This window comes from Neomonachus schauinslandi, chromosome 9, assembly GCF_002201575.2.
Source record: "Neomonachus schauinslandi chromosome 9, ASM220157v2, whole genome shotgun sequence".
NCBI lineage: Eukaryota > Metazoa > Chordata > Mammalia > Carnivora > Phocidae > Neomonachus > Neomonachus schauinslandi.
In genome coordinates, this window is record NC_058411.1 from 23980715 (window position 1) to 24008433 (window position 27719).

General features: G+C 46.3%; 1 protein-coding gene across 1 annotated transcript in view; it reads right to left on the reverse strand.

The window, feature by feature from the left end:
• ADCK1 (aarF domain containing kinase 1) overlaps nucleotides 1–27719 on the reverse strand; it is a 115878-nt gene that overhangs the window by 68693 nt on the left and 19466 nt on the right. The window contains exon 4 of the mRNA XM_021679913.2: nucleotides 548–751. Coding sequence (XP_021535588.2) covers nucleotides 548–751 — 204 coding nt within the window. The remainder of the gene's footprint in view (nucleotides 1–547; nucleotides 752–27719) is intronic.

Consider the following 27719-nt stretch of genomic DNA (forward strand, 5'->3'; position numbering starts at 1 on the left):
AGTCTTGGCAAGAAGCAAAGCCACGCACGGGCCTGTGCTGTGCCAATCCTGTCCCCTCCGCCTGGGGTCCCTCCATCCTAACCCTGCTCCTCCTGGCCTCCAGCCCTAAATTGGGTTTACCCTTCGCTGAATCTCCTCCACCTAAGCCTTTATCCCTCATCTGCAAAATGGGGTAAATAACAGTCCCTACCTCCCACGTTTACCCTGAGGGGGAGGTGAGATAATGCAGGGGGCACAGTACAGCTGTTCTTACACAGTAAAGCCTCAATAATTGACAGATGTTATTAGGTTGGACCCTATGGATCCCATCACATTGCAGAACAATAGCAATCGCATATCAACTATTTCAGATGGTTCAAGTCATCTTTTTTATGCAGGGCCACTGAGGCGCCTTGTAACCCCTTTGACTTCACTACTGAGAGTTGCCGGGAAGTACATTTCCGCTCCAGCGGCGGAGCCCCAGCCCCCCAGCAGCGAGAGCTCTGCCAGGCCCTTCGAGAACACGGCAGCCCAGGACCCAGCCGTCCTGGCCCTGGCAGCTACCCACCTCCTGGCCCAGGTCCTCACGGATGACCTGGCGGACCTCTTGTATGCTGCTCTGCGGGGCCTGGCTGTGGAGCACCTTCAGCGTGCTGGTGTACTCCTCCGGCAGCAGGTAGTCCAGGGCCCCCAGGTGCTGGCCCACCTTGATGAAAGTGCCCCGGTTGGCACAGCACAGCTCACAGAGACGCCTGGCAGAACGGAGGTGCACCTGCAGGGAGACAGGCCAGCGCCAGAGAGGTGTGAGCGCCCGCTGTCCACTGGACATCGTTCCCTCTTCCTGCCCCCTCTGCCGGAAAACCCTGATTTGCTCCCCAGAGTACGTGTACACACACACACACGCACGCACGCACGCACGCACGCACGCACCTTCACTCGCCTTCTGCTTCAGTGCTCTCCTCCAGTCTTGGGACCTAGAGCAGTCGATCCCAGCCTCAGCCGGAGGCTGGCCTCCTCAGACGCCCGATGCTCCCATGCTTCTGGTCTTCTTCCCATCAAAAGTCACCCGGCCCAGGAACCAGAGCACTCGTTCAAGGCTTTTAACCAAATCTAATCTACTAATGATTCAGTTGAGGGTGCACAGAGTAAAAGTACGTGCCACCCAAGCCTCAGATACACTAATAACACTATCTGCTTAGAGGTCTACAGTTTCTAAATCATGGTCATGTGCATCATTTCTTTGAATCCTTACAGCAGCTCAGGGAGTCAGGTACTGGTATCTTTAAAAATAAGAAACTCAGGGGCACCTGGGTGGCTCAGTTGCTTAAGTGTCTGCCTTCGGCTCAGGTCATGATCCCGGGGTCCTGGGATCAAGCCCCACATCGGGCTCCCTGCTCTGTGGGGGGCCTGCTTCTCCCTCTCCTCCCACTCCCCCTGCTTGTGTTCTCTCTCTCACTGTGTCTCTCTCTGTCAAATAAATAAATAAAATCTTAAAAAAAATAAAAATAAAAAATAAAAAAATAAAAAAAAATAAAAATAAAAATAAGAAACTCAGATGTTGTGCTTATGAAGAAATAGCTCATAAAGATCAAAGGAGGTCTAGAAAAGGAGGTCTAGAAAATGCTCCAAACCTGCGGCTCTTTTAACTCAGCACACTTTCACAGGGATCTCCTCTTAACTGGAAGAAAAGTTTACTGGGAAATGTCAGGTGCATGGAACAGGCAGCTGGGTGGGTCGCCTAGGACAGGGCAGCCTTAACTTGCAGCCTGATGCCCTCTGTCCTTGAAGAGCTGGGAGATGGCCCCCCTTAGGCCCCAGGCTGTGTAGCCCCCAGGTATCACTCCAGCTCAGCCGAGGGTCCTGGAACTGTGAGGGTCCTGCCCTCCTGGAGCTACAGCTTCTGAGGCAGGATGGGGCCATGAGCACAGAGAGAAGGAAAGGGAGCCCAGTGCCCTGTGGGACCCCTTCCACCCACAAAATCAACCAAGAGGGGGTAAACATCTACAACAGACTTACAGTCTCTTAAGTGTTATGGAAGATACTGACATAATTAAGCACATATTGGAGGCAATAAACCACCTGAGGAATTAAATAACTTTTGGCAACAACGATGGAAGAAACAGTTAAAGATCCTATACAATTAGTTGCCAAGTGAACCACACAGAAAACTGTTCCTTTAGAAATTAAGAAGATAACACCACAGTCCTCAACACCCTTGTCCCAGCAGCCAGGGAGCCCATCTCCCCTGCCCCACCACAGCAGAGGAGATGCCCTGAACTCCGGCTGGCCCTGCTAGATGCCTCTGCCTCCCACCCCAATGCACTCTTGGGGAACCCTATACACATATGCTCCATCCCCCTGGGCAGAGTCCTCCAGCCTGGATGCAAATACCTGGTCCAAGCTGGGCCACGGAGAGTCTTTTTTTCCCTGACAGGAGGACCAGGAAGAAGGACATTAATCCTAAGAAATTAAGAGAGAGAGCATGCTCTTAGATGTGTCAAAGGATTGTGGGAAAGGGGTAGATTCTCTTTAAGACTCTGGAGCTGGGGACTCAGCAGACCAGTGGCAGATGGCAGGAAATTAGTGGTGTGGCTGGCCAAGGCCATGCTCAAGCCCTGGTTTCAAGGAAGTGAGAAAGAAGGCACACATGGTCAAACACGGAACTGGGCATTTCCTCCCAGAGCAAAGGTCCAGGCTGGTGTGAACAAATGACTTCTTGGAGCTCAAATAATCATTCCCCAAATTCCAACCCAGAGGAGGAGAGGTCATAATCACTGGCAGAATGAGAGGCAACAGACAGGCATCCACAACCCATCAGTCCTGAGATACAGCAAGACTGCAGCCCACGTCCGGCTGGCACCCAGCGGCCCTCTCCCCCAGGGAGGCACGCTCAGCCCCCACGTCAAAGCTGCTCTGGAGTCAAGACCACATGGAAGCAGAGGACCGGAAGGTGAGGTGAGGACACACCCCACTTTCCCCTCCCTGCCCAGTAAAGACCTCAGCCACTGTGTATTCACTGGGACTTACAGCAGGCCAGGTGCCCCACCCCCCCACCCCCAGCACATGGGAAGACGTGACCGAGCCGCTCGCACGCAGAGAATGACTCGCAACACCAGGATCACACTGAGAACCGCAGAAGCTCAGATGCAAGAAACAAGGGGGCTGGAATTAGAGGCGAGGCTTGGCTCACAGGAGGGCAGGTGGCTGTGTGGTGCTCAGATCTATGGCCTCCGGGCTCCAAGTCACCTTTCTCCGCCCTGCGCTGTGACCCTGGGGCTGCACACTGACATTTCTCCTCTGTCAGATGGCTTCTTATTTGGCTTTGTCAACAGCTGGCTCTGGAGGAACACTGAGGCCACAGAGGGCAAGGGGGCTCTCTTCCTGGTGCCGACGTGCCATTTTAGCTCAGCAGCCAGCAGGCCGGTGGTTTGGGGTGTGCCCTTCGTGGCCCTCCCAGACCAGCCCCCTCTCACTAAATTTCCCCACTACCAGGCAGGTCCCTCTCATGGACCAACTCGGGCCCACACCCTCAGGCAAGTGTTCTGACCAGCCAGCAGGCTGCTCCCATCCAACAGCTCCGGGCCACACCCTCCTGCAAATTCCACCGCCACCCAGCAGGCCACTCCCATGGACCGTGCCTTCCACCGTGTGTCTGCTCCCCATGGGGCAGACCTCCACCTCAGCCTCCCAGGCGGGAGGCCCTCAGCTGAGGTCTGTCCTGGCTCACTACCCCTCAGCCCCAGACGGGGCGTCTGCTTTATGTGCTTACTACTTCTCCACCCTAGGATCTTCTTTTACTCCTTTTAGGAGTTAACGACCCTTTACTTTTACCAGTTAATAATCTGTTCTCTTAAGTTTTCCCCCCTTGAACCCTCCTGCACTGTTGGTGGGAATGCAAACTGGTGCAGCCACTCTGGGAAACAGTATGGAGGTTCCTCAGAAAGTTAAAACTAGAGCTACCCTATGATCCAGCAATCACACTAGTAGGTATTTACCCAAAGCATACAAAAATACTAACTCAAAGGGATACACCCATCCTGGTGTTTACGGCAGCAGTGTCTACACCAGCCAAATTATGGAAACAGCCCATAATGAATGACTAAAGAAGATGTGATATATATATATATATATATATATATATATATATATATATATACACATATATATGAATATTACTCAGCCATAAAAGAGAATGAAATCCTGCCATTTGCAACAACATGGATGGAGATAGAGAGTATTATGCTAAGGAAAATAAGTAAGTCACTCAGAGAAAGACAAATACCATATCATCTCACTCATATGTGGAATTTGAGAAACAAAATAAATAAGCAAAGGGGGAAAAAAAAGAGAGAGAGAGGCAAACCAAGAAACACTCAGCTATAGAGAACTGATGGTTCCCAGAGGAGAGGTGGGGGGGGGGAGGGATGAGAGAAACAGGTGACGGGGATTAAGGAGTGCACTTGCTGTGATGAGCCCCGGGTGAGGTATGGAAGTGTTGAATCACTATATTGTACACCTAACTCTAATATTACACTGTATGTTAACTAAATGGAATTTAAATAAAAACTTTAATAAATAGTCAATAAATAAATAAATAAAAGACTGGATTCCATGCTGAACTTTTTAATACAGTGTGTGTTCTGCAGTTTACTTACATGATAATCAGCATGAAATAAAGATCTCAGAAATTAAAAAAATAAAATGTTTTCCCCAGTCAGATTATTGGTGTGACTGGTTCGCGATAGATACACAGGATTGGTCCCTGAAATCAAATTTGAATAAACTAGGATAAAAAGAAGGGCATTTCAGATCAAGAGGACAATACAGCAACACATATCTGCGTGCTAAAGACCTACTCCACCGTTTTCTTTAGACTGGCTTCATATCTGCATTTGTCTCTGCCACTGGCAGCCCTCAGAAAGCACCAGCCTAGAGGATGTTAGTTGAAAGATGAAAAAAAAAAAAAAATAAGAAAGAATGAAAGCATCAGCCCACTGCCCCTCACCTGCGGCTGGAGCCAGTCCTACATAGGGTACCTCTAAGCACAAAGTTATGGTCACCTACAAGACATTGTGTGGACACTACAGGGAGCCCTCTCTGATCACACAAGCCCAGGAAAGCTGGTTGACTCCCAACTCACCAGCCACTTGGCACATGAGCCGTAGGGGCAGAGACCATGTGTGTCCCCTGTATGCTGTGGGCAAGCTGTGCATGCGCCATAAATGTAGATTGATGATGACTATGGGTTATATGCTCACAAAACCGCCACCCATGAAGCTGAGTCAGCATCTACTGCAAATGGCACCCACATTTCAACTAAAGAAGCCCCACAGTCACCTTCAACCAACTTCTAAATAAACTCTCTCTCTCTCTCTCTCTCTCTCTCTCACACACACACACACACACACACACACACACACAGAGGTGAGGGATATTGCCACTCACCAAAAACTTCTAAATGTTCTTTTAAGGCCTTAAGACACAAATGCTGCACAGAGTAGGGCCGCTGATCTCCAGGGTCCCTTTTCAGCTCCAGCTCCGAGGGCTTCACTGTCCTTGGGAATCAGAAGGCAGGTCCCGTTCAGAATTTCAAGAAACTGCTAGCTTAGTAAAAACTCCCCCTTTCAGCATTCACTTCCCTAATCTGATACCTTAAGGGGCTGCACCTGCTGGTGGCAGGGACTATCCACAGGGATCCCACAGTTCTCTCCCCCCAGGAACCTCCCCCCCGACAAGGAGTATGCTCAATGAAAAGGCAAAGCTTCCAGAACCTCCGGACCTTGGCATTCCCCTGAATCTAGTCCTGCATGCTATACATCTTTGGGCATTGCACCTATATAGGCCTAGACCCCAGGGAGGACACGCAGGCCAATGAAAGTCAGTTGATACCAGTTCCGTCCAACAGAGCCTGCTGCAGTGATGGAAATATTCTGCATCTGCACTGTCCAATAACTCAGCAGCCACCAGCTACCAGTGGCCACTGGACACTTGAAATGTGGCTAGTGTGACGGAGGAACTGAGTTCTTCATCTTATTTAATTTTAAATAATTTAGATTTAAATCATCACATGCGGCTAGTGGCTACTATACTAGACAGCTCAGGCTTATAAATCAGTAACAACTGTAATAAATAATCATTTATTTAATGCCCTGTTCTAAGTGCTATTCCTGGGCTACAATAAAAGCTAAAATATAGGTAGTTGTTACTGTTTTTAAACCTGCCTAATATCTCTGTAAAATGGATCTTAATATGTGTCTTTAAGGATGACAAAATAAACTCAGAGAGGTTCAGTGACATTCCCAAGGTCCCAGAGTCAGCAAAGGGTAAGATGTTGTTGTGTTCAACCATGTGCCAGGGGGCAGGCATGAACTGAATTTCTCTATGTACACGCACTGTGGGGGATGCAAGCATTGTGGGGATGGTCTCCATGGGCAAGGAGCTTACAATCCAGGCTGAGGTGTGGATGTGCACCCATGAGCTGGAATCACCAAGGGCAGGCAATAAAGGTAGCTGCCCAGTACCTCCCAGGTATGATATGCGCTGGAGAGAACATCAGCCTGGTGCCGGGGTGGCCATGGAAGCTGAATCAAGTATATACAATTTAAAAGGCACAATGAAAGCCGTAGTCAGTCTTGAATACAACAGGAGTCATAAAACATGATGATTAACAGCATTGACTTTGGAATCAAAAAGCCCTGGGTTCAAATCCTACTTTGCTACTTACTTGTCATATAACCTTGCACAAGTTCATTAACTTTGGGGCTTTGTTTTCTTCATCAGTAAAGGGAGGAGAACAGTGGCAACTGTCCCTGGGATGGTCACATGAAGCAAGCATAAAAAAGAGTTCAGCACAGGGCTCAGCACACAGTCAGTGCTCAATATGTGAATCAAAAAAGATGGGGGTTGGGGGGAAATCCAGTGTTCCCAGAAAAATGAAATTAAAAAAAAAAAAAAAAAGAACACTCCAGGCCCATCCACTCCCTATACTTTGTTCAGACTAACAAGTCTGGACCACAATCTAATAGGAACAATAGCTAATTCCATGCTCTGTCATCTAAATGGCAAGCGTCCATGCATAAGAAATGCAAATAGCAAGAGAGCATTATTCTACTAAATACACTGACTTTATGTTCTCTGCCCCAAAGGCCTGCCTACTTCTTCTACTACTCTAACACCGACCACCCATCTGCTCACTGACCCAAGTGCTGTCTTTACCAAGCACCTGGTTTCACTGGCTGACTGGGTGTGTGGCTGCATGTCCTCACTGCAGAGGCCTGACATTCCCCCTTCTGTCCCTGCCAAAATAGGGTAGGAACAGCTGGTGTGGTCTCCCTGCCCCTCTTCCAACTTCATTTTCACTCCCAGCTCAATAACTTACCTTATGATTATCTCATTACCAATAACCTTGCTGTAATGAGTTTTAATCTGCCTCATATTAATTAAAAGCATTGTTATTAGCCAGCTTGGTTTGGGGTTTGAGAAGGGGGCAGTGAATAACTAATAAGATCAACTCAGTGCTGATTAATTATTGATTGGGAGGGATGGAGCAAAGGCCCAAAGATGGCAATTCCTGACTCATGTCTAAATACCCAGGAGCATGGGCTTTGGCCTCCAAACTCAGCAGAAAGGTACCAAAGTCAGGCTGAATCAACAAGGCTCCCCATCAGAACTGTGCAGTAATCTCCAATGGGGTTTAGGGGTGTTTGTGACACAAAGAGGAAAGAGACAGAAACACATATAGACCCCACATGACACAGGAAAAAAGGGAGAGACAATGAAAGAGGAAGTAAGAGACAGACCCCAAAACAAAGATTTTTGATTAATTCTTCTAGTCAAAAAATCAAGACCCAAAGGAAACATTATGAAATATAAACAGTGGTACCTCTAGGCTGTGAGACCACAAGAGTATTTTTTCTTCTTCATACCTTTTTCTGTATTTTCCAAATTTCTTAAAACTCATATGTATTATGTCAATAATGGGGAAGAAATTTTTTTTAATCATCCCTCCTTCAACATCTACAACATACAAGTTCAGCTGATTTTTTTTCAGATTTATAAAACAATGGTTGTTAAGGCACTGGACACCAGGCAGCAAAGGACAGTGATTCCTGAGCAATGGGAAACAAACAAGGTGAACCCTATGATTGTCCCAGTTCACTGCATTAAGAGTTTCCAGGCCCAGCGTCAGGAAAGGGAACCCAGGAAGTGCCCAGAGAACTCCCTGAGTTGAGGAGATGGAACTGGGAGTCCCAGAAGGCCAAAACAACTAGGGTTCACAGGACAGAGTAATGGAGAGGAGAGAGCTATACAAAAAAAGTGCAATGAAGATGTGTTGAGGATCCATCTCACATATTCAGTACATGCACATGAGAAAACAACTTGAGTCCAGAGAGAACAACCCAAAAAGACTAGGGTTAACAGTACCTAGTGCTCACATAGGACCTATTTCCACCAGCCAGATTGGAAAATCTTGAAATTCTTGAGGCACTTGTTATAATACCCAGAAGGGGCTTGCCTCAGTAATGAGGAATATTCCAAACTAAATATTGCTCCATTTCCATCCAACAAATATTAAAAGAAAGGTATGGAAAAGAAACAAACTGTTTCCAAGTACTGTGTGTCCCAAAACAAAGCTTAAGAGTATTTATAATGGGGCGCCTGGGTGGCTCAGTTGGTTAAGCAACTGCCTTCGGCTCAGGTCATGATCCTGGAGTCCCAGGATTGAGTCCCGCATCAGGCTCCCTGCTCAGCAGGGAGTCTGCTTCTCCCTCTGACCCTCCTCCCTCTCATGCTCTCTGTCTCTCATTCTCTCTCTCAACTAAATAAATAAAATCTTTAAAAAAAAAATACAAAAAGAGTATTTATAATAATACAAAAATATCTAGCACACAAAAAGATAAAAGTGCACTGTCTGGCTGGCACCTAATAAGAAATTGGGGTATGCAAGGAAGCAGAATAATATGACACAAAATGAGAGGAAAACTAATCAATCAAAACCAACTCAGAACTAAAAATAATAATAATAAAATATAATTTTAAAAAACCCAGAAGTGAAACCCGTATTAGAATTAGTAGAGAAGAACATTAAAACCATTATTGTAACTGTACTTCATATGTTCAAAAGTTAAGCAGAAACAAGAACAATATTTTTTTAAAAAGAGAGTGAGATCCAAATGAAAATTCTAGAGATGAAACTGTAATGTGTGATGTAAAAAATACACTGGATGGGATTAATGGAAGATTAGACAATGTAGAAGAAAAGATTAGTGAACTTGAAGACCTAGCAATAGAAACTATTCCAAATGAAATACACAAAGAAAAAAAGAATTTTTAAAAAAATGGAAAGAGATCAGTGGTCTGTGGGACAAATTCAAGCAACCTAGTAAACATGTAGTTGGAGTCTCCAAAGGAAAGGAGATAGAAGAGGGTAGAGAAAAAATATATAAAGAAATAATGGCTGAAATTTTTTCAAATTTGATTTTCTAAAAAAAAAAAAAAAACTATAAACCAACAAACTAATCCAAGAATCTCAAGAAGCCAGAATGTGACAAGTTAAAAATGTATGCTGTAAACTCACACAATCACTAAAATAACAAAAAAGCAACAAAGGAAATAAAATAGAACCATAAAACATATTCAACCCAAAAGAAAGTATGAGAGGAAACAAGAAATAAAGAGCTAATAGGACAAACAGAAAACAAATAACAAGATGACAGACATAAATCTAACCATAACAATAATCCCATTAAATATAAATGGTCTAAACACCCCCAGTTAAAAGCCAAAGATTGCCAATTTGGATAAGAAAGAAAGACTCCTGGGGCGCCTGGGTGGCTCAGTCAGTTAAGTGTCCTACTCTGGATTTTGGCTCAGGGCATCATCTCAGGGTTGTGAGATCGAGGCCCATATTGGGCTCTGTGTTGGGCATGGAGTCTGCTTAAGATTCTTTCTCTCCCTCTCCCTCTGCCCCTTCCCCTGCTCATGCTTGCTCACTCTCCCTCGCTCTCGCTCTCAAATAAATGCCAAAACTAATTAAAATAAAGCTGGAATGGCAATGTTTATATCAGACAAGAAAACTTCTATCCAGTTCTACCCAATTCTAATTCAATTGTGTCACAGCTGAATTCTACCAAACATTTAAGCAGAAAATACCAATTCCACTCAAACTCTTCCAGAAAACTGAAGACAGAATACTTCCCAACTCTTTCTATGAGACCAGCATTACCCCACTATCAAAACCAAACATTAAATACAAGGGGGGATAAAAGCTACAGACCAATATTCACTGTGAACATAGATATAAAATTTTTTTTAAAAATTTTAGCTAATCAAATCCAACAATTTAATAAAAGGCTCTATTCTCATTACATCCTATCAGGTGGTGCACAATTTTGATTTGTCTCCCTACAGGCAATGTTAATTTTGATCACTTCATCAAGATAGTTATCCACCTGACTTCCTCAAAGTTACCTGTTTTCTCTTTATAATTAAGTATTGTGCAAGGAAGAACTCCCAAATCTTATCAAACTCTCAATTTATTCATCTGTTTATTTTGGTCCTTTTGGATTCATGGATTTCTACTTTTTTCAATAGATCACAGTCCATTACTATCATTGTTACCTCAGCCTCACTGAGGTATTTTGACCCATGATAAACTATACAGGTACCATCTGATACATTAAGATTTTATTTATTTATTTGACAGAGAGCACAAGCAGGAGGAGCGGCAGAGGGAGAGTGGGAGAAGCAGGTTCCCCACTGAACAGGAAGCCCAACACAGGGCCCAATCCCAGAACCCCGGAATCATGACCTGAGCCAAAGGCAGACACTTAACTGACTGAGCCACCCAGGCGTCCCTGATAGTTTTTGATATATGTATACATACATGAAACTGTCACTATAATCAAGCAAGTAAGCATATCCACCACTCCCCAAAAGCTCCCAAAGCCCCTTTGTCAAGGGACATCCCTCCACATACCTTCCATCCCCAAACAACCACTGATCTGCTGTCAGTATAATCTAGAATTTTCTAGAATTTTATATAAATGACATCATACAGCTCATAACTATTCTTGGGGTGGGCTAGCCTTTTTCACTCAACATAACTTTTTGAGATCCATTTTGTTGCTGCATGTATCAACAGTTTATTGCTTTCCCTTACTGAATAGTATTCTACTGTATGAATGTACCACAACTTGTTTATTCATTCGTCTGTTGATGTATATTTGGGTTGTTTCCAGTTTTGGAGCACCAATAAAACTGCTGTACACATTTATGTACAAATCTCTGCGTGGACATATGGCTAAATACTCAGAAATGTAATGGTCAAATTGTGTGACAGGTAAATGTTTAACTTTTTAAGAAATTAAACTGTTTTCTAAAGTGGTTGTGCATTTTACATTCCCACCACAGTATATGAGAGCTCCTCCACATCCCCCCAATGCTTGGTGTAAGAAGTCTCTCTCATTTTGGTCATTCTCATACATGCGTAATGATACTTCATTATGGTTTAAATTTGTATTTCCCAAAGACTAATGATGTTGAGCATCTTTTCCTATGCTTACTTGCCATCTCTACTTCTCTGGTCAAATGTCTGTCCAAATCTTTTGTCCATTTTTTAATGGGTTGTTTTCTTATAATTGAGTTACAGGAATTCTTCATATATTCCATACACAAGTATTTTATCAGATAAATGATTTGCAAATATTTTTTCCCAGTCTTAGCTTGTCTTTCCTTTCTCTTAACAACATCTTCCAAAAAGAAGTTGTTTTTAATTTTGATGAAGTAAAATTAACCACTTTTTCTTTTATGGATCATACTTCTGGTGTTGTACCTAAGAAATCTTTGCCTACCCCAAACTATAGCCATTTTCTCCTATGTTTTCTGCTACAAGTTTTATAGTTTTAGGTTTTTACATTTGGGTATGTGATCTATGTGGAATCAGTTGTCACAAGTAGTAGGAGGTATGGATCAAAGTTTAATTTAATTCTGCATATGAATATCTAATAATTCCAGTACTGTTTGTTGGACAGACTGATCTTTCTACACTGAATTGCCTCTGTCCCATTGTGAAAAATTAATTGTTCATCTATGTGTGAGTCTATTTCTGGACTCTCTTTCCGGTTCCATAGATCAGTCTGTCTGTCTTTATATCAAGCCCACACTGTCTTGACTACTATAGGTTTATAGTAAGTCTTGAAATCAAATAGTATTTGTCCTCTAACTTTGTTCTTCTTTTTCAGTGTTACTTTCTAGCACTGCCTCCAAAACCTTCTGCATTCCCATATGAACTTTAGGATCAACTTGTCAATTTCTACAAAAGAGCCTGCTGGGATTTTGATTGGGACTGCCATGAATCTATGGATTTATTTGGGGAGAATGGACATCTTAGCAATATTGAGTCTTTCTACCCATGAACATAATATATCTCTCCATTTACTAGGCCTTTTTAAAAATTTCTCTCAGCAATGTTCTGATTCATATATATCATATATAGAAATAGAAATAGAAATTTCTCCTAAGAAAATAATCTAAGACATGGAAAATAGTCTATGTACAAAGATGTTCAGCACAGTGTTAATTATAATAGAAAAAATATATGCAGGTGCATCCTAAAAGTGGGAAAAGGGAATAGCTAAGTAAATCATGTAACAGTCACACAAAGAAGCATTAAATAGCTATTTTAGGGGAGCCTGGGTGGCACGGTCATTAAGCGTCTGCCTTCAGCTCAGGTCATGATCCCAGGGTCCTGGGATCGAGCCTCGCATTGGATTTCCTGCTCAGCAAGGAGTCTGTTTCTCCTTCTCCCTCTGCCCCTGCTGCTCCCCCTACTTATGCTCGCTCTCTCTCTGTCAAATAAATAAATAAAATCTTTAAAAAAAAATAGCTATTTTAAATAGACTACATGACAACATGGAAAATGCTAAGGATAACATGTTAAGTGAAAAAAACAGTTCATTATATTGATAGAACACTGTGGATGTTACAGAACAGTGTTAACATATATCAAGGGGCGCCTGAGGGGCTCAGTCAGTTGAGTGTCCCACTCTTGGTTTCACCTCAGGTCGTGACCTCATGGGTTGTGGGATCGAGCCCCATGTCCAGCTCCTCACTAAGCAAGAGAGTCTACTTGAAAGATTCTCTCCCTACTTTGCCCCTCCCCCCACTCACCCACTAACACTCTCTCTCAAAATGAATTAACAAATCTTTGAAAAAAAGAAAGGAAGGTATATCAAAATCATAATGAGTTTGATTTGGTGAAATTATGGGGACTTTTTCTTGAATCTCTAAATTTTTTAATAACATAATTATTGCTTTAATAAATGCTTTTCTATTTTTATAGCATGGAGGACATTAGGAGAAGGAAGGGAAAAATGAAGTCGGCGGGGGGGAATCGGAGGGAAAGATGAACCATGAAAGACTATGGACTCTGAGAAACAAACAGGGTTTTAGAGGGGAGTGGGGAGGGGGGATTGGTTAGCCCGGTGATGGGTATTAAGGAGGCCACATACTGCATGGAGCACTCGGGTGTTATACGAAAACAATGGATCGTGGGTTACCACATCAAAAACTAATGATGTATGGTGACTAACATAACATAATAAAATTTTAAAAATTAAAAAAAAAAAAGAAAGAAAGAATTCCCAGGGGCACCTGGGTGGCTCAGTCGTTAAGCGTCTGCCTTCGGCTCAGGTCATGATCCCAGGGTCCTGGAATCGAGCCCCCCATCGGGCTCCCTGCTCTGAGGGAGGCCTGCTTTTCCCTCTCCCACTCCCCCTGCTTGTGTTCCCTCTCTCGCTGTCTCTCTCTGTCAAATAAGTAAATAAAATCTTTAAAAAAAAAAAAAAGAAAGAATTCCCAAACCAAAAAATTCACCATCTTAAAGTACACAATTCAGTGGTTTGTACTATATCCACCAAGTTGTACAACTATAACTACTACCTAATTCCAGAACATTGTTTTATTTTAAAAATCAATTACATTTTTTAGTCACACTTCATGTATATATGAAGTCTTGAGTCTTTGAAATAAAAAAAGTCATCTTTATTCAATTTATCAGTGCTCATTAAAAGATGATAAATGTTGTGAACATCAAAGTATGTATGAGTTTCTTATCATCTTATGTTTTACCGACATCTAATAATTTCATATTAAAATGAGGATCAAACTTAAGTTGCCAAATGACCTGTCAGCATAATGCAAGCACAAATAGGTCCTTGATTTATAATTTTCACATACTCTTCTCCATAATCATTACTGTTGAGGTGTTGATTCACCATACCAGCATAGAATATAAGCTGCCAAGAAACAAAATCTTGTCCATCACACACTGTACTAAAGATCCTCACCAGTAAATGCACAGTCCTTTACAACTCGTGAAACCTTTCACACACATATCAAGGGTAAGAGCCCTTGTGGGGGGCAGGGGGCACAATCATTTTCCCCATTACACAGATGTGGGAACTGAGGCCCAAAACTGTTAGGGGGCTTGCCAGGGTTATTTAGCCAATACATAGTGGGTAGATCTAGGGTTCGAGTCACTGTCTTCAATTCCAAAACCAATCTCTTTCTACTAAACTCTGCTGCCCACTACACACACTGCTAAACACTCCTCATGGGGGAGAAGAAAACTCCAGGCAGCCAGTGCCTGCTATGGGCCCTGAGTGTGGCCCTCCCCCCCACCCCCCATGCTCACAACACCCCACTCCCACCCCTGGCTGAGCCTCAGCTATTTCTCACAGCCAGGCCACACGGCCACCATGGTGCCTGGTCATGTCTGGGCTCCCGGGAGCTGCTCCAGTAAGCCGGCTAGGACACTGAGATTAGAAACAAATTCATGCACACACAGGGGCCTGGAAAGCCCCAGGCATGCAGAGATTGGGGAGCCATTGAGAGAAGGAAGCAAGTGAGGCTTGGGAGGCATAAGATCTCAGTGCAGCAACTGGATAAGGCCACAGGCCTGTGCAGGTCCGGGGAGGAGCAGGACACTGGCCACAGCGGAAGAGGAGGACAACCTTCACTGGTAACCTTCCAAAAGTCGCCAGGGCCTTCAGTATGAAATTCAAGATCCTACCCGGGCCAGCAGGCCTGGCATGATGCACCCCAGGTGCCTGCTGGCTTCATCTCTTGCCCTCCCCACGTCAACATCTGTCCCCCAACCTAGTGACCGGTCATGTCCTGTGCCATCCTCTGCCCCCGAGCCTTTGCACAGGCCATTCCACAATCTCACCACCCCTCATGCCTTTTCATCTGTCAAAATCCTCTTCAGCCTGCACCCAGGCCTCCCTCTCCTCCCCTCCCCTCTTCTGAGTCCCAGCCTGGCCCGCTCTCCCCTCTCCCCACCTCCCCTCTTACAGATGCAGCAGCTGCCTCCCCCATCCCAGACCCAGCAGCAGAGCCCGGAGTTCCATCCCCAGTGTGGCTCTCGGGCCTTCTTTCATCTGTGCCTCCCCATCACCAAACTGGGCCCTGCCCAAGCTGCAGCTCTGCAGCCCTGATGGTAGGCTCTGCCCTGGGCCCACAAGACAAAAAGCAGGGAGGCAAGCGCACACATGACCAGGTTGCTACCAAACCAGGCTGCCGCCCAAGGTGAGAGACCCAGAGCAACCGAGCTTCCAAATGTGAGGGACGATGGTGGGACTGTCTTCCAAGGGGGACGGCCTCCTTCCCATAGCCTTTGTCCCTTTCTGAGCAGGGAGCAGACGGACAGACCCCCAGAAGGCCTCCTCGAGGGTCTGCAGCAGAGGCTTTTCCCCTGGAGACAGTCAGGACTGAATTCAGTGATGACTCACTCAACAGAAGCCACACACCCATCACCACACAGCCCCCAGGGAGTGCTCCCCACCGCTGCCTACACTCTCCAAGGGGCCGAGGGACACTGCTTCCGTCGGGAAATGCCACTCTACCAGGAGGCGAGGTCAAATAATGCAAGGGGCAGACCATTTATCCTGCAGGAGTCACCCCTGGCCAGACTCCCAGGACTATCTGGGACAGCCCCGGCTCTCCAGGCCTCCCCATTAAGGCCGCCCAAAGGGAACCACTACTGATAGCCTGCATAGCTGGACAAGGGCACGGAAGTGACCACAGTACAGCTTTCAGGTCTGGGCTCTGACTGGGCCCTACCGTCAAAGCCCACAGGACAGGCAGGTGTGAGGGGACAGGCTGCTGCCCTGAGGCCCAGGCTGCAGACTAGGGACACAGTGGCATGGGGAAGCAGAGACTGTCTGGAGGAGATGCTATAACAATGTTCTAACCAGAGGAGAGACCAAGCTAAATGGTCACCGAGGCCCCATTTGGCAGCCGGTCCTTGGAGAACCACACCAGGCCTCCAGGGCTTTGTCACATGTCCAAAGCCAAAACAGACTTCCGTGAAGTGGGAAGTAGGACACCCAGAACCACAGGCCTTTACAGACCCAGCACCATCTCAACTTGATTATTAGAACTATGGGAGTTTCTTTTTTTTTTTTTTTTTAAGATTTTATTTATTTATTTGAAAGAGAGAGACACAGCGAGAGAGGGAATACAAGCAGGGGGAGTGGGAGAGGAAGAAGCAGGCCTCCTGCGGAGCAGGGAGCCCGATGTGGGGCTCAATCCCAGGACCCTGAGATCATGACCTGAGCTGAAGGCAGACGCTTAATGACTGAGCCACCCAGGCTCCCCTATAACTATGGGAGTTTCATCACCAAATTACAAATCCCAAGAGAACTTCAAACCCAGAAGATCCCAGAGCATTCAACAGGGAAGGATGAAAAGCAGGTGTCTGAGGGGTAACTCCGAGCGATTCTGCAGAGGGGGTGACTATGAGAAGGTTTTGTGTCCATATCCAGCAAGAATCTAAACGGACACCTGGGTGGCTTCGTCTGTTAAGTGTCTGATTCTTGGCTTTGGTCCAGGTCATGATCTTGGGGTCATGAGATTGAGCCCCGCGTCGGCTCCATGCTCAGTGTGCAGTCTGCTTGAGATTCCCTCCCTCTCCCTCTGCCCCTCCCCCACATCACTCGCACATGCGCTTTCTCTAAAATAAATATTCTCTAAAATAAATAAAATCTTTTAAAATAAAAATAAAAAGACAATGAAATAAAATTTAACATTTAAATTAAGTTACTAATATTTATTAACTATTTACTATGTGTTAGGCCCTAATCTAAACACTTCATATGTGTACTACCTTATTTCATTCCATAACCACTCTATAAGGTAGACACAATTATTATCACCTATTTTACAGATGAAGAAGCCATGGCTCAAAAGGATTAAATCACCCAGCCAAGGGCACATAGCTAACTTGTGGCAAAGCTCAGACCTGAACCCAGGCAGTGTGACTGACTTCAAGACCGCAATGCTCTTGGGATGCCTGGATGGCTCAGTCGGTGAAGCGTCTGTGTTCGGCTCAGGTCATGATCCCAGGATCCTGGGATCGAGTCCCGAATGGGGCTCCTTGCTTGGAGGGAAGCCTGCTTCTCCCTCTGCCTGCCGCTCCCCCTGCTTGTGCTCTCGCTCTCTCTCTGACAAATAATTACTAAATAAATAAATAAATAAATAAATAAATAAAATCTTTAAGAAAAAAAAGACTGCAATGCTCTTTAGCCACAGTGAAATGCTTCTTTTTTTTTTTTTTTTTAAAGATTTTATTTATTTGACAGAGAGAGATACAGCGAGAGAGAGAACACAAGCAGGGGGAGTGGGAGAGGGAGAAGCAGGCTTCCCGCTGAGCGGGGAGCCCGATGCGGGGCTCGATCCCAGGACCCTGGGATCATGACCTGAGCCGAAGGCAGACGCTTAACGACTGAGCCACCCAGGCACCCCAAGTGAAATGCTTCTTAAAATACCTGGCTCCTTCAGAAGAAAAGGTTCCAAACGAGAACTCAGGAAACCTGGATTCTGCACCAGTCCTGTCCCTACTTACTGGTCCTACTGTACAAGTCCTGAACAATCCTCCCAGCTTTCTGGACCTCGGCTGGCCTAGCTGGAAAACGAGACATGAGGCAGAAGCAGCAATACCATGTGTCTCCCCTCTATTACCACACCCAGGGCACACACCAGACGTTCCTGATCAACCACAACACACACTCACTGAGCCCAGGTGAAGACACGCGTATGCTCTACCCTGCATCAGACAACACCTACCTACCGACTGGAGTCAGCGGATGAAATGTATTTGCTTTCCCAGAGCTAGACTGTTTCAAAGGTGTCTTCTGACTCTCAAAATCTACAACTCTGTTACTGGGGTTCTAAAGTCAAAACCTTAATTCTAGCCCCACTGCAACTAGACCACTGTCCTTACACCTCAATCTTCCTTCTGCAAAATGGACATTATGTTACACGTGGCCAGCTCCACTTCTTTCTCCCGTCTTGGGATGAACAATGCTCCAAGCCAATGCCTGATCTGTGTGACACAGACTGGATCTGCTCTCAATGTGTCCTGCCAGGCCCCTTTCCTCTGCTATTCTTTTTTTCTTTTTTCTTTTTTTTTAAGATTTTATTTATTTGACAGAGAGAGACACAGCGAGAGAGGGAACACAAGCAGGGGGAGCAGGAGAGGGAGAAGCAGGCCTCCCTCAGAGCAGGGAGTCAGATGCGGGGCTCCATCCCATGACCCTGGGATCATGACCTGAGCCAAAGGCAGATGCTTAATGACTGAGCCACCCAGGCTCCCCTTCCCCTGCTTTTCTAAGGGAGCCTGATAAAGGGGAGATCCAAGGCCATGATAGGATGATATGATAGGATGAAGGGGTACAGGTTCCTTTGAATTAAGCAGTGTGTTTCCAGAAATTTCCAGTTAAAATGCAAATACGCCCTAGAGGTGATAATACAAGAAATTATCTGTCATTGTCACCTTGGCAGGAGTTTCTTTACCTGTTTTTCCAGCCTCAGAAACCGAGAGCATAATTCTATGGAAAGGGATAGTTTCCAAATATAGGTTCTGTTTCAGAGAAGGCCATCCTAAAAAGAAAGTTGTAGGAGGGGGCATTTGGGGAGGGCAGCTGCTAGTGGCTGAGAAGGCTTAATGAATAAAACATGCATCACAGCTGCCAAGGATACTTGCATTTTAATAGGGAACAGAGTTTTAGGCCAAAGGAATTAATCTCTAATGGTGGAATTACAAGCATCAGCAATGATTTAGGGAGGTATTAAGCAAAGAAAGTCATTCCAGCATCCCTGAAATCCCAACAAATGAGCTGATGTGAGTGTACAAGCCCTCAGCAAACAGTGAATATGCTGCAAATTTAAGGGATTAATAATATTATTACCGGCAACTTGTGAGTCTGCCTGCCAGTGAGCAAGCCTGCCACTACACAGAGAAATCCAGATGCCCACAGGAGCCTAGGACATGCACTCTTTGGTCTGGAAAGCATCCATGTGGGAACCTAGTTGCCAAAAAAACTGAAGAGAACCCTTCCCTCCATCTGCCCCTTAATCACACACACTGAGAAGATGCATAATTAATTTGTTCTCAACAGTTGCTCTGTGGCTAGAAGAGCGAGGGCATTTCTGGAATGGCAATTACAGGCAAGAAAAACAAATGTTAGGCCACAAGCAGAATAACATATCCAGCCAGCCTGCTTCCCCTCCCTTCCCCGTATCCCTGTTCAGGTCATGGCCTTGGGTGGGGACAGGAGTCTTTTTCATTTCCTCACAGCCTGGAGACCTTGGGGGCCGGTAGCAAGGAAGAGAAAACAAAATCCTCAAAGATACAGGGAAGGAGGCCTCACTCTAACCGCAGAAAGAGGGAACAGGCACAGAGTTCAGGTGCAACGTGAAGGTCAATAGGAGGGGCATTTGGGGGGACAGCATAACATGCATAGGAATTAGATGAAATTAAAGAATTCTTAGGGGCGCCTGGGTGGCTCAGTCAGTTAAGTGTTCAACTCTTGGTTTCTGCTCAGGTCGTGATCTCGGGGTCATGAGATCCAGCTCTGTGTTGGGCTCCACACTGGGTGTGGAGGCTGCTCAAGATTCTCTCTCTCCCTCTCCCTCTGCCCCTCCCTCCACCCCTCCCTCTCTAAAAAAAAAAAATAATAATAATAATAAATCAAAAAATAAGAAAGAATTCTTGCTAATTTCATTCATTGTGATAACGATGGGAACACTGAGAAAACATCAGCTGTTAGAGATACACACGGAAATTACAGGTGAGATGGCATGATTTCTGCAATTTAAAACTCTTCAGCAGAAAAAAATAAATAAATGAAAGAATGATAGCAACATATTTTTTTTAAGATTTTTTTTAAGTAGGCTCCACGTCCAGAGTGGGGGGCCAGCATGGGACCCAGCGCGAGGCTTGAACTCACGACCCTGAGATCAAGACCTGAGCTGAGATCAAGAGTAGGATGCTGGGGCGCCTGGGTGGCTCAGTCGTTAAGCGTCTGCCTTCAGCTCAGGTCATGATGCCAGGGTCCTGGGATCGAGGCCCACATTGGGCTCCCTGCTCGGGGAAGCCTGCTTTTCCCTCTCCCACTCCCCCTGCTTGTGTTCCCTCTCTCGCTGTGTCTCTCTCCGTCAAATGAATAAATAAAATCTTTAAAAAAAAAAAAAAAAGAGTAGGATGCTTAACCGATGGAGCCACACAGGTGCCCCTATAGCAACATATTTTAGATCTAGGTGCCAGGGTTCATCATATTTTCTACTTTTTAGTTCATTTGAATTTTCATATAGAGATTTTGTTCTTAAGATTCAAAGACACATCCTAGCCTGCTGTTCTTGACCCTTCGCTGTGGCCTCGGAGCCCTGTGTTCTAGGCCCAAGCCAGCCTTTCCCACCTGTCAATCACTCTACTCCATCCCACTTGCCCTCAGGGCCTTGAAAAAGACAAGCTCATTCCCATCTCAGGGCTTTTAGGCTTGCAATTTCCTCTTCCCAGGGCACACGGCCCCCCCCTTGGAAGGGCCCCACGCTTGCAGTTTAATGTGAAAAACAGAACAATGTCTGCACCCCAACAAAGCTGTCCACGCCCGAATCCCTGAAACATGGGACTATGTCACCCTACCTGGCAAAGGGGAACTCAGGTTGCAGATGAAATTAAGGTTGCTGATCTTGAGATCTTGTGATCGAGAGATGATCTCAGATTATTAGGTGGGCCCAGTGTAATTACAATGGTTCTCTTAAGTGCAAGAGGGAAGAAGAAGAAGAGAACCAGAGAGCTGACAGCGTGAGGACTTGACCAGACTTTGCCAGCTTTGAAGGTGGAGAATGGGTGCCATGAACCAAGGAACGCAGGTGGAAAAAACAAGGATGTGAATTCTCCCCTAGAGCCTCCCGAAGGAACACAGCCCTGCTGACACACTCATTTTAGTCCAGGGAGAAGCATTTCAGACTTCTGACCTCCAGAACTGTAAGAGAATACATATTTTAAGCCACGAAGTTTGTGGTAGTTTGTTATAGCAGCAATAGGAAACTAATATAGTAGCTGTCTTGAAATTCTTAATTTTATCTTTGAATTTATGTTTTGCAAATGAAGCCAGATGAAACAAAGGAGCATGCACCGGGGGATTCAGCTCATGCACGATCCTACCTCCCCAGTGAGTTCTCTGCTGCCCACTGCCCACCCCACCCCCAGTGCCCCGGCTCCACCCAGTCTCCCCACCTTCACCCCAACAGCCAGGCTGCTCTCCACCCAGGGTGGCAATCAGATCACACTAGTGGGGGAGATCTGCATTCTGCCACTGCCCTCATCCCCGCTGGGGGCCTGAGTGCCAGCCTAGGCAGGGTAGAGTCATACACACGTCAGGCAGTATCCCTCCCCATTCTAGACTAGCATCACCTCGGCAAGTTCAACAGGAGACTCAGCCGGGACCCCTCCCCTGCCCCCAATCCAGATCCTGAGCACATCCCAGCACCCTGACTGCAATCTCTTGGGAGCTGCCCATCCACTGTAGGGTTAGGGCTGTAGGGCCATGGGAAGAGGAGACTCACATCCCCACCCCCAGCCAGAACCCCACAGTTTCATTTTGCACTGAGCCCTGTAAATTACGTAGCCCTGCCTCTTCTGCTAACAACATTCTTGCAGCTCCTCACCTGCTGTTCTTTCATCACTTCTCAGCTTCAGCTGGAAAACCCCACATCAGAGAGCCCTTCCCCAGCCCTGCTTCAGTTGCTCTTTATCCTGACCATGGTTTCTCTCTCTTAGGGCACTCAGCAAGAGCTGACATTATCTTGTTTCCCTACCTCACTGATTCACTAAAAAGAGCCCACTGTGTGCCAAGCCCTGTTCTAAGTGCTGAGGATGCAGCAAGCAGAACAGACAGACACCTGCCCTCCTGGAAAGGATGTTCTCGTGAGTTCCACTGATTGTTAGTTATCTCTTATCCCCTCAAGAATAGACTGCCATATACCCAGCACCTGGCACAGCGCCTGGCCCATAGCAGGTGCTCAATGAAAATTTGCTACACAATTGGAGCACATGGATGGCTTAGTCCGTTGAATACCTTTTTTTTTTTTTTTTTTAAGATTTATTTTAGATAGAGAAAGAGAGAGAGAGCAGGGGGAGGGGCAGAGGGAGAAGTAGAGGGAGAGAATCTCAAGCGGACTGAGTGAGGAGCCCAAGGCAGCTCCATCCCACGACCCTGAGATCATGACCTGAGCCAAAGCCAAGAGTCAGAGGCTTAACCGACTGAGCCACTCAAGCACCCCAGAGAATCTGACTCTTGATATTGGCTCAGGTCATGATCTCGGGGTCATGGGATTGAGCCCCAGTCAGGCTCTGTGCTGGGCATGGAGCCTGCTTAAGATTCTCTCTCTCCAGGTGACCCTCCCCCCACGCACACGCACACACACAAGCTCTCTCTCTTTCTCTCTCTAAAAAATAAAAATTAAAAAATTGCCATACAATGGACTGTATGAATAGTGACTGCCTTTAGGTACTCTGCACTGTGACCAGGCAGAGCACAGAGACATCTGTCTTCATCCTACAGAGTGTGGGGCATGAGGATCTGGGGCAGGGGAGGGGCAGTGCCCCAGTTCCTGAACCACGTTGCCTCAAATTAGCCTCACAGATGTCCCGCCATTATCAGTCAACAGTTTATTTGTATTTTTAAGTGAAGTTATTCTGCTAATTGGACATATGTCTCATGGTTCTACAAGGAAAAGTCTATTAAAAAGTCTTGCTGTAACAGGAAAGATCTTTGAGGGTAGTTTTATTCAGGGACAGGAAGGGAGCTGAGTGGATTTTAATTTGGTAGAAAATAGCTGCTTGGGGCCAAGACGGTGAGAAGCGGGAAATCAAGAACAGGCTATTAGATTATTAGTGTGGTTAACAAGCATTTCCATCAACCTCATAGCTGCAGATTGCCTTCCACCAACTTTATTAGTTATATCATGGCCTTTCACCTACCCCTGCTATTCCAGCGATTCCCATTTTGGGGACGTGGACACTGAGGCAGGAGAAGTGCATCCCACCCAAGCCGGTATGAGTTGGGCCTCACAGCCCCTCTGGCCTCACCTCCTGAGCACATGAAGGTGTGAAAATTTTGGAGTCAGGGATAAACCCCGAAGGGTTTCAGGAGAGATGGTAGAGGGCTTAGGGCTGAGGGGCGGGAGAGACGGCGAGGAAAACTGGTTTGTCAAGGCTTGACGAACGGCTCAAACTCCCTTGTACATCAAGGAAATCCATGCCTCAGCTGCTGGCCTAGAGGAACCCTAGAAGCTCATGTGGTCCAGATGAGAGAGCCAAGAGTCACACCGCTCGGGAACCACCTGATCTGTGATTAAATCGAAGACCCTGTAGTGGGTTGAATGGTGGCACCCGAAACGATATGCCCTTGTCCTAACCCCCCGGACCTGTGATTGTGAACTTATTTGGAAAAAAGGATCCCTGTACATGTAACGAAGGTAAGAATCTTGAGATGAGATCACTCTGGATTGCCCAGATGGGCCCTAAACCCCATGACAAGAATCCTTCCGACAAGGGAAGACAGAGGCAGAGACTGGAGTGACACAGCCACAAGGCATATCTGAAGCCACCAAAAGGAGCATGGCCCCACTGGCACCTTGATTTTGGACTTCTGGTCTTCAGAACTGTGAGAGAATACATTTCTGTTGTCATTGGCCACCCAATTTGTGAGGATTTGTTACAGTGATTACAGGAAGCTAATATACTTGCTTACTAGCCGTAGACCCTTGGACAAATCACTTAATCTGTGCCTCCATTTCTGCATCTGTAAAATGGGGGTAGATACCTCAGATTGTCGTGAAGTTAAAGGAGATAATATAGAGAGAACCCTTAGTGCCATGCCTGTCCCGCGGTGCTCGGCCAATGTAAACACTTGTTCTTATCCTCAGAAGCCCGCCTGGGGAACTCATTAAAAATAGAGTTTTCCAGGCCTCACCCCAGAATCACTGAAAACAAATCTTTAGAGTACAGCATCTAGGGATCTGCACTTTATAAGGCTCCTCAGGTGTCTCTGATCATCTGACAGCACGCTGTCCCATCCCACCTCAGTGACAGACAGCCAGAATCTCTTCTGTTTCTGGAAAGTTGCCCTTCCAGATACAGATTTCCCTTCCATCCGGGGTAACCCACTGCCATAGAAAATCACCTTAGCGGTAAGGAAGTCCTAGCTTACGCTGTCCCTCATCATGGAGCATCATCCCACTTCCCGGTACTACGTTCAGCAGAGGGAGAAAAGCTGGGGCGTAGGGGAAGCACGCAGTCCAAGGCAGGAAAGGAAACTGTGCAGGGTTTTCAGTGGGAAAAGCAATAAAGCAATGAGAGGCCCAGCCATGGTTAGTCTGGGATGGAGTCTGAGATGGGCAAGGACACTGTCTCCAGCTGGCGTTTCTCCAGCTCCTGCCCCCTTTGGTGTAGGCTAACCCTCAACACAGCATCATCTCTGGGGAGCAGTGTGCTCTGGCCTCCTCCACCCACCCTACAAGAACCAGGTAGCGGGAGCAGTTGGTGAGCGGCTCTGTGGCAGCAAGAAGCCAGCCTTGTGTGTGCGGGCAGCCTGGGTAGGCAAGAAAGCTACAGATACACGCAAACGCGGAACTGGCTAATGCCGTTAACTGCACTGACCAGTATGGAGAGATGCCTAGCACATGGCAATGGCCTCCCATCACCAGAAACACAAGGCTTTTTTTGTTTCGTTTCAGCTGTGGCCTCTGGAAAGAGATCATTGCTTCTGAGCCGCAACAAATACCATCTCATCATGCAACTTCACGTCCAAAGCAGCCCCAGGAGATACACAGGGTGAGCCAGGAGAAGAGAAGAGCTAGAAAGAGAGTGGCCAAACGCAGCAGGGAAAGATCACAGCATTGGTGGGTGCAAGCCAGAGTTCAGCCCAGCATCTGCTACAGATGGTAGAGCCTGTCTCTCCCGGGGCGACCCGGTACCAGTGACGGTGTGCAAAAAGATGGTAGAAGAGGCGATTTCAGGTGGTACCCAGGACGCTTATTTGCGTATGCAGAGCCCCAAAAAAGACACAGCTAGTCTATCAAGCCTGCAATCTTGCTTAGAACAAAACCAAGTAACGGAAAATGTCAATAGGATGAAAAATAGTATACAAATACATGAATAGTTGGTTTCCAAGAAGTACATGGGAATGACAACCAATAAATTCAAGATAGTGCTTACTTCTGGTTTTGAAGGAGGAAGGCTGGAATCAGGGGAGTACCCTGGGGGCTACAATTGTATGGGTAAGGTATTATTTCTGAAATCGTGCAGTGAGAAGGATGATCACTAAATTATTTCTTATACCTCTCCTTAGATCTTATATATTTCACATTTTTTAATTTCATATGTTTTTTTTTTTAAATACAGGGGTATGCAGGTCCATAGGTCACTGATACATCTAGGATAATCAAGAAGACAATGTGACATGCACATAGCCTGCCTGGGAACTACAGACAAGCCACCGCACACTGAGCACAATCTCCAGGGAGAAGCCCGAGTGATGCCATTTTCCTCTAGGGTCCCCACGGATGGAAGCAGCCCCGCCAAGTCTCTCCCCAGACCACACAAAGGCCCAAGTTGCCAGTCCTCCAGAACTCTCCCCAAATCGGGGCCACTGCGCAAAGGTTCTGCAGGTTTGCAATGCAGTGCTCAGGAAGGTTTCGGTACAAAGCTAAAAAGGAGGCCCTGGGTGCCACTGCAGACTATCTGCCTATTCCACAGGCCTGGTCCTTAGATGACCCAAGCAGAGCACATTAAATGCAGCTCATGCTCTGCAAAAATTATCACAAACTCCGAGAAAGCCAGTCACCAAGACAGCAAGGATTCCATTTCTCTCCTCCTCTTCTCCCTGACAAATGTTCCAGGATGAGAAAGAAAAGCAGCAAAAGGGAGCCTAAGGGACAGGGTGCATGAAAACTCACCTAAAAGCTTCCACGCCAAGTTGACAGACAGTGCGCACACGCAAAGGAAGAGCGGCACCATTAGATCCAGCTACACAGGAGGCCTTCCCGGGTACACACCCCTCCCTCCCTCACCATGCTGGGTTAGGAGCTCCTCCTGCCCCCCACTTCTTGGCTGGGGGTCAGCTGCTGTCAGGAACCAGAGCTGGAATGAAGACAAATCGATCCTTCTGCAACAGGTGATTCCACGCCTGCTTCCCCCCACTGGACTGTGAGCAGCTAGAGGGCAGAGGTCAAGTCTTATTTCCCTTCATATCCTCTGATGCTGGGCCTCACCCAAGACCTGGCACAGAGCAGGCTCAATTAAAGTTTGTTAAAATAATAGATGGAGAAGGGCGCCTGGGTGGCTCAGTTGGTTAAGCAACTGCCTTCGGCTCAGGTCATGATCCTGGAGTCCCGGGATCGAGTCCCGCATCGGGCTCCCTGCTCGGCGGGGAGTCTGCTTCTCCCTCTGACCCTCCCCCCTCTCATGCTCACTCTATCTCATTCTCTCTCTCAAATAAATAAATAAAATCTTTAAAAATAATAATAATAATAGATGGATGGAAGAACAGTGAAGACATGTCCTGGTGTGGCCAGGACAGTCTCCAGGTTTCAGAGAATATTCCTGAAGAGCCAGATACCGCTACAGTTCCTCTTGATGGGCAACAAGATCTTTAAAGCACTTCTTGACTTGCCACTAAGTCACTTCACTTAGCTGGTAGCACGGTTATCCTCAAAACTGCCAGTTGTTTAGTAGCTTAAGAGTTGAAACTCTTTCCCAAAGCAAAGAGCTAGCATCCACTGGTTCCTTTGGAGGGTCCACACTTCCCTCCACTCGGAAATGCAAATTCCAAATCTTTGTTGGATTAACTCTTTTGTTGGTTGATTAAATACAAAAAGGAGGGGCGCCTGGGTGGCTCAGTCGTTAAGCGTCTGCCTTCGGCTCAGGTCATGATCCCAGGGTCCTGGGATCAAGCCCCGCATCGGGCTCCCTGCTCCGCGGGAAGCCTGTTTCTCCCTCTCCCCCTGCTTGTGATCCTGCTCTCGCTGTGTCTCTCTCTGTCAAATAAATAAATAAAATCTTTTTAAAAATAAATAAATAAATAAATAAATAAATAAATAAATAAATAAATAAATAAATACAAAAAGGAATTCTCTGGAGGCACCTGGGTGGCTCAGTGGGCTAAGCATCTGCCTTCAGCTCAGGTCATGATCCCAGGATCCTGGGATCGAGGCCCATGTCGGTGGGGAGCCTGCCTCTCCCTCTTCCTCTGCGTGCTGCTCCCCCTGCTTGTGCTCTCTCTCTCTCTCTCTCTCTGTGTCAAATAAATAAATAAATAAAATCTTAAAAAAAAAAAAAGGAATTCCCCAGGAGGAGATTCTATTGCCCTTCTTCCTTCTCCCCTGTGTTT